Source organism: Zea mays, chromosome 2 (genome assembly GCF_902167145.1).
Source record: "Zea mays cultivar B73 chromosome 2, Zm-B73-REFERENCE-NAM-5.0, whole genome shotgun sequence".
Taxonomy (NCBI): Eukaryota; Viridiplantae; Streptophyta; class Magnoliopsida; order Poales; family Poaceae; genus Zea; species Zea mays.
The window spans coordinates 8,404,178-8,411,648 of record NC_050097.1 but is presented as its reverse complement, the minus strand read 5'-3'; the positions used below and the strand labels follow the sequence as shown (position 1 = coordinate 8,411,648).

At 44.6% G+C, this 7,471-nt stretch overlaps 1 protein-coding gene across 1 annotated transcript; it reads right to left on the bottom strand.

The window, feature by feature from the left end:
- Positions 1-919: 919 nt before the first annotated feature.
- LOC100383774 (uncharacterized) lies at positions 920-4,231 on the bottom strand. Its single transcript, NM_001357692.1, has 7 exons — positions 3,680-4,231; positions 2,976-3,537; positions 2,681-2,800; positions 2,322-2,387; positions 2,045-2,110; positions 1,834-1,893; positions 920-1,657 (listed from the first exon to the last, which is right to left on the bottom strand). The coding sequence occupies exons 1-7, from the start codon at positions 4,027-4,029 to the stop codon at positions 1,490-1,492; spliced, it is 1,392 nt and encodes a 463-aa protein (NP_001344621.1). The 5' UTR covers positions 4,030-4,231; the 3' UTR covers positions 920-1,489.
- Positions 4,232-7,471: the final 3,240 nt, after the last annotated feature.

Here is a 7,471-nt window from a genome sequence, read left to right as displayed (position 1 = left end):
ATAGTGAAAATGTAACACATAAATATCTCTGACATCTTGTTAATAATAGTATATAAATATATTTTGCATAAAACCGAATTAGCTTAATTTATATGTCCCTAAATTACTATTATTAGAATGGAATTCAATTCTAAGGATCCAAACGGGGCATGATAGTAATTTAGGCAAAGATCAATTAAGCTAATATGATTTTATGTAAAATATATTTGTATATTATTATTATTAACAATATGTAGGAGATATTTATGTGTTATATTTTACTATAAAGGAGTGAGCCGAAGAGCGTCTTATAAATTTTGTTGATACATAAAATTATTTTCCGTACTCTACCTCTTAAATTTGAGATAGACTTATATTTGAGCTTTGGAAAGTGATGGAATGTCAAATTCCAATTAAACTAATATGTTTTATGTGAAATATATTTAAATACTATTATTAACAATATGCGAGAGATATTTATGTGTTACATTTTTACTATAAATGAGTGAGACGAGTAGCGTCTTATAATTTGCAGAGTATAAACATATTTCTTTGATACATAAAATTATTTTCCGTACTTCCCTCCTTGAATTTGAGATAGAATTATATTTGAGATTTCAAAAGTGATGGAATGTTAAATTCTAAATTAAATAGACTAATTTATTATGTAACTTCCAATTCCTAAAAAAAGTTCGAAACGGCTAGATCATTTAATTTAATATGCATTTGTGTAGTACGTGTCCACATCATGATATAAAAATGCAGTAGAATATGCCTATGGAAAAGTTAAGCATGCGCTGATATCCACTAAGGAATTGGAATAATCTAACCTCAAAAGACAATCTGCACAAATTCTTGAAGCTGATACTTATAATATCAAAACATGTGGTTTAGATTCAAAGGAGAAGATAGACAGCCAAAAGTGTGCTCCGATCAATCAAAGAGATGCCACTTTTATTGGGTACGTAGTACAATCAATAGAAACCTGCTACGCACTTTGATCCATTCCGTCGTCACTAGTTTAAGGTATAGAAACCATTACACATCTTTAACAAATCTTTCCACAACTACCCAATGATGCAACCTAACAAACCAATCATAATTAGAAGCTGATGACGATCAGTAGAGAGACTTGTTGTGCCCTCTCAAATATATTAGGTGATCCCTTATTAGCTTACACCCTGGGTGGATAGATAGATGAACCTGGAGAATGAGTCCAAGTCTTTCAAGGACTCATTCCAAAGGTTCATCTCTAGCTAGCAAAGCTTAGTCTGCAATAAGCTTAGTACTAGTACAGTTATGAGAGATAACCATGACCATACACAGTCATACACTGCTAGCTACTAGGTCACTAGACTAAGAAACATATATATATATATATATATATATATATAATCAGGATTCAGGGCCAGCAGGTCGATCGATCTGTGGTAACGAGGTAGTAGTTATTTCTCTTTCGACGCCTCTGATCGATCAGAGCTTTGGCTCTTTCTCAATTCTCATCCTTCTTCTACCTAAAGTTGGCAGCGAACGGAGTGCTCCACACGAAGTCGACGGGCACCTCGCTGGCTACGGCGAACGTGCTCGATATGGGGACCAAGCACAGCCCCCGGCCCTTGAGCGAAATCTCGCTGGCATGGCTGTCGTCGTCCTTGGACGACTTGTCAGGACTTGAGCTCTGAAACCAAACGCACGCACGCATATAAAGCCATCAGCACGCTTGAACAGTTCAGCAAGTACCATGATCCATCGTCACAAGGAAAAGGAGAGCAAAAGCATGCAGCGTGCACAGTGGTCAGTGACTACTGACTACTACTGGGCTGGGCTGGGCCGGGCCGGGCGGGGCGGGCCTACCTTCAAGTGGCGGAGCACTTGATGATGGCCGTTGTTCTTCAAGTATGGAGCACTAAGGACCTGCGGAAAACAAGGCGCGAGCAACACATCAATGTCAATGCAGGCAGCAGCTAGCTCTGTCTGTGTCTGGTCGATGGATCAGTCCCGCCGGCGGTACGTGCTTCAGGTGTGCTATGATTAAAGGTGGGGAATCATGGTAGTGTATACTTACACCAACTTGGTCGTGGAGGAACTTGATGTACTCGATGGTCTCATGGAGCACCGATGCTGTGTCCGTCTGCACGCGCATCGATCGAGACGATGTTAGATTTTGAGGCTATATATATAGATCGTCTCCAGATCAGGAAGGAGAAAAAGGAGCGTGTCTTTTGCAGCTGGGACGACGGACGGAAGCTGTTAGTCGATGTTGGTAGTACTACAACAAAGCACTAGCTGCTTGTTTGTAATATATAGTCAGCAGTAGTCATCAAAAGCTAGCTATCCCTCACCTTTCCAAAAGGAGCGACTAGTTGTTGGAGTGCAGTGATCCTGTCCCCTAGCTTCTCCTTCCTAACCTGCACAAATGCATCGCATGAAATGCTCAGCTTAATTCAGTTATATATCTTCTACTAATTAAGATTATTCACCTGAGTTTCAGTAATTTTCAATCAGCTAGCTAGCTAGCATGATCTATAGATATTCAACAGCATCAAATAAAAATAGGTATAATGATATGAGGTGAAGCTAGTTCGTCGTTTACGTAAGCCAATAATGCAAGTTGAACTCGGCCATTAAATAGAGCTAGCTAGCAGCGAAGGTTAAGTTTCTCTACGTACTACGATGATACGATCACGTATAGGTATAGTACCTTGAACGTTGGCAACGGAGACGGCGTCTCGAGCCTGGGCTTCTTCAAGGCCGGCTCGCCGTTCGCCTTCTTCTTGGTGATGATCGAGCTAGCAGACTCTCCTACTCCTTCCAGCGCAGTCTACACAGACATAACATAACCACCACACACCAATAAGCTGCTAAGGGTTACTTATTACGTCTAGGTCGTCTAGCAGCTAGCCAATGTTGCCTGGCCTTGTCTTCAAGCAAATGTTTGCGTCTTAATTAGTTCTTAGACGATGCGCGCGTAAATATATATATATATGTATACCTACCTTTAATGCAAGGGTCGCTGTAGCACGCGCCGCTGCCGGCGATGGTTTGACGACAGAACGTACGCTGCTAGCTTGGTCCGGCGCCGGCGGCACGCCGAGGCCGAAGCCGAACCCAGCAGCAGAAGGGTTCCAGCTGAACAGCGCGTCGTTGCTGAACTGGAGTGCCTCCCTGCTGGCAGCTCCGGCCGCCGGTGGTGCAAACCTCGCCTGGCCCATGCCCATCTGCTGCTGGTACTGATCATACTGCTGCTGCTGGTACCCCGGCAAAGCCTGCTTCGTCGCCGCGGCCGGCTCCATGAGGCTTCGTAGCAGAGAGGACTGGAACCCGTAGGGTGAGGTCGTCGGCGACAAGAGCAGCTCGGATCCGAAGCTGGACAGCATCTGCTGCTGGTGCTCATGCTCCTGGTGGTGGTGGTGGTGACCTTGCAGCGCCAGGGCTAGGTTATTGGATGAAGGGTTCATCAGGCTTGATGCGGTCATGGAGCTCTGCTCAGTTGCTGAGCTCATGTCCTGCTGGTGACCGTCTTGCAGAAACCCATGCAAAGTAGTAGCGCCACTGCTCCTGTGTTTGAAGTCGAACGCATATATTTAATTTGTACATCATCATATGATACATACTACATATATGATATGATAGATTTTCTGGCCAATCGAGAGCCTATATTCCATGAGAAATAATAGTACTACAATCGATCAGAACTTACATATAGGGATGTGTCCAGTCGGCGTAACCGGTGGCAAGAGGCTGTTGCACTTGCACCACGGCGGTTCCGACGCCGGGAGGATCCGTGACGCAGGCCGGTTCTTGGAAGGTCACGGAGCTGTTGTTCCCGGGGGACTCCGAAGAGGCGGCGGCGCTCTTGGCCTTTGTCCCCTCGGCCGCCAGGTCGTAGCTAGCAGCCAGGGCGGACGACCACGTGGTGAACCCAGCCAGCTCCGTCGTCGAGCACGTCGTCGCGGGCACCGCCGTATTCCACCACCCGCCATGAGGGGCAGCGCCAGCGCCGTTGTACATGGCCGGAGCGGCATGCAACATCTCAGCGTGATCCCCCATGTGGGCCGCCGATCGAGATCTGCTGCTCCGATCCGTTTCGTGGCTAGCTCTGATGATAGATGCTGGTGCGCGCACGCGTGCGAGGAGGGGCGGCCGGCTAGCTTAGCTAGCTACTAGAGAGTGTGTATGGTGCGTGCTTGCTTAGCTTATTGGGTTGGGCAAGCTTGCAGTTGCAAGGGAGGGGAAAGCTAGCTGAGCTGAGATGAGAAAACTGATGAGTAGTGGAAAGGATGGGGATGTGTGGGCTATATAAATCGTTTGGAAAGAAAGGGGATATCGGAGAGGAGAATTTCGGCTGGCTTTCTGACCGGAGCTGCTGCAGCTTAGCTTAACCGGCTGGAGTCGTTAGGCGGTCTTCCGGCATTGCGTCAGGTAATTCTGGTGCAACTGATCATGATCCGTCGGTAGTTCAACGACCCCCTAAGTGTAGCAGTAGTAGTACCATGCTACTGCATGCACCGCTGTGCTTGCATCGAAGGATGCAACTTATTTATTATTCTTAGCTTTAGTTTAGCATGTTGTATTACTTGGTTTGTCTCGTAGTAACTTCTTAGGATTAGGGTTCATAAGAAAAAGAAAAGATAAGATAAGCCGGGTCAAAAACAACTAACAACGACAAATTGGTTTGGGAGTCGCTCTCAGCACTTGAACAACAGTTAGTTTAGCAGGTAGTATATATCACTTGGTTTGTCTTATAGTAACTTCTTAGAGCATCTCAAAGGGGTTTTTATACGATTTTTTTTTCTATCATGAAGTTTAGAAAACAGATCCAAAAGGCACGCTCCAAGATTCTGAACCACTCACTATCCTTTTTGCTCTCTCTCCTTCCCACTCTTGGCTATATTACCCTCTCTCATAGCAAAGACAATAGGGTACCAAAAGTACCAAAGAAAATAGAAGGGGGACACGGAGTGAGTCCTGTTACCTTAGAGTATGCATATAAAGTCATGGCATTCTACACCCTATGCCTAATCATTTGATTGGTGAATATAGATGACGAAACGATTACAAGCTCCAATACTGGTGAGCTACAAGGCTTTCTAAGTAAGGAGTGTGTTGTGGCAAGATAGACTACCACAATGGATGCTTCTTTGGCTAGATCGAATTAATCTTCCTTGGCTGGTGTTACGTTGGAGATGAAGTCTGAATGAAACCCCCTTAAATATTGCTCTATCTCTCCCTTTTATAGTTTTTTTATGAAACTCCCTTTTATAGTCCAATGTAGCAATGAGCTTACATGCACATTCTATACCTAGGGGCCCTACTGCCATAGGACCAATTGCCCACGTTCCATCACAACCTTGTAACATGGCAGGGTCCCTACCTTGTAAGCATGTAGTATGTGTCGGGTGTGCGTTGGTCTAATCATACCTCTTGAGGTGACCTACTAAGGTCCTACCCAGAGCAAGGATCGGTGCCTTAATGGCACTAGTGCGCTGTAATAGGAGCTTAGTACGGTTCTCTGTACTTTTTATTACATGAAAGTATTGTCATACTACCTAGTCATGGCTCTAGTAATTGTTACCATTCTTCGGTTACCGACATGATTGCCGGCCCAAATATGGTCTTAAATGTGAAGGCACACTTGCACAGTGGTATTAGGTACACAAGTCTCTAGTGAATGTGTCAAGGGAAGACATGATCATAAGGTCATCTATCATATTTAATGCGGTACACAGACTTTGTCCACGTTCATCCCTTCTCGAGGTGATCACCATACTTAGCTTGTCGCAAGGGCAAGTATCACATTTGTATCTATGGACATCGGGCCCCAGACCACCTGGCTTAAAATAATTGGTAGCCAGTGTAACCTTTTACACTCGATTGCATTTTATGGTATACTTTGGTTGTGCACGCATGGCTACATGATCGATACACGTACTGCATAGTAGTCCCGGTGTCCTTCAACCTAAGTTATGTGTCAGCACACTTAGGCATACCCATAATGTTATCCAACACACATTTATTATGTTGTACCCAAGACTTATCCATTAAGCTTTCGATGTGGACTTATCCTCAGAAACCTAGATAAGGGGTCCATGTCATGGGACCATACTATCCTCAATGGACCCAACATATCCTTTTGTTATGAGTTAGAATTACACTTAGCTACCCTCACTTCTTAACTCCTTCAGGGGCTTGGGACCTAGAGGTCCTAGTTCTTTGATGCCCTTGGAGTATGAGGTCGAAAACCCTAGGAGCCTCGGGGCCTACAAAGGGGCCCAAGTGGCTAAGTGTCATAGTGCCCAGAGGATGGACTACACCATGCACCTTTTCCTTGTTACCCTGAGACATGAGAAGCCTCGGGGACCTATACTTAAAGTGTCCCAGGACACGAGGGCCCCCGAGGATTTATACTAACAAGTGTCCAAAAATACGAGGAGCCTAGAAACTTATACTGATAGGTATATTGGTCTATTGGATTCCCGTGAGGAATTAGTCTCATAAGTGCCCAGAGACACGAGGGGGTCGAGGACTTAATCTTTGGTCAATGCTTGCAGCACAAGGTGACTTGGGGTCTTAGAATATTCTACCCCTAGAGGTCCTGTCGTCTCGAGGCACTAGGGATTCTAGGCCTTGCACGCAGGCTAGAAAAGTTATTGGGCGATCCAACAGTTGGATTATTCTGTCTAGATGCCCATGTATAATGTCATTTAGAGTTGAGCCCCTCCATTGGTTGAGGTCAAGGAAGATCATCCTCTAAGTCTCGAGGCCCCGAAAGTAGTGGGCCCTAAAGTCAGTTTACTGAGTTGGATCCCTGAGTGCATCTTGGCAGTAGCCGTGAGTATGGCCTTCTCCGGACGATGGTAGAGGCCCCAAGGTCCTCTATTGGAGTGATCATATAGGTGAATCTATTTTTCATTTATACACATCATACATGGAACGGATCCCAAAAATGTTATAATTGAAGTTGCACGCTTTTTTTGTCTAGGGAGTCGGTTGTGCCAACTAGTTTCTCCTTCAGTCTCCTTCAATTTCGAAGAGGATTTGAGTTTCGGAACTAAATCTAAATCTTAGGGAAAGAACGGTTTACCGTACATGAGTGGACTCATACTGTTGTTTAGCCTATTTGTTGAATTATGTCTCTGACCCTTACACTATGCCATGGGAAATTTACTCGTAGACAAAAATATTTATACATAAATACTATTTTCAAGCGTATTAAAATTACATTTCAGGTGTCGTCCTAAATATTTGTACTAATTGTGTGGTCCGGGCATGCAGTATTGAATTTTAGGCATATGACCATATGTATACACGGTGCAAAATCAGGTGAGGTGGGCATATATGATCCGCAATATCTAATATGCCCAAGATAGGGAATTAGGGATCGAAGCACAGTCCCCCTCTTTTTTGGCGTTATTGTAATGCTACGTGTCGTAATATGCAAATGCCTATATATTGTCAATTTGTCATCAGCAGAACAAATACGATTAGACGA

Excerpts from the sequence above, each read along its gene's own strand:
- LOC100383774 (NM_001357692.1), bottom strand. The coding sequence starts at position 4,029 with ATGGGGGATCACGCTGAGATGTTGCATGCCGCTCCGGCCATGTACAAC. Across the intron at positions 2,388-2,680 it reads CTCCGTTGCCAACGTTCAAG|GTTAGGAAGGAGAAGCTAGG; the intron begins GTACTATACCTA and ends GCATTTGTGCAG. Across the intron at positions 1,894-2,044 it reads TCCTCCACGACCAAGTTGGT|GTCCTTAGTGCTCCATACTT; the intron begins GTAAGTATACAC and ends TGTTTTCCGCAG.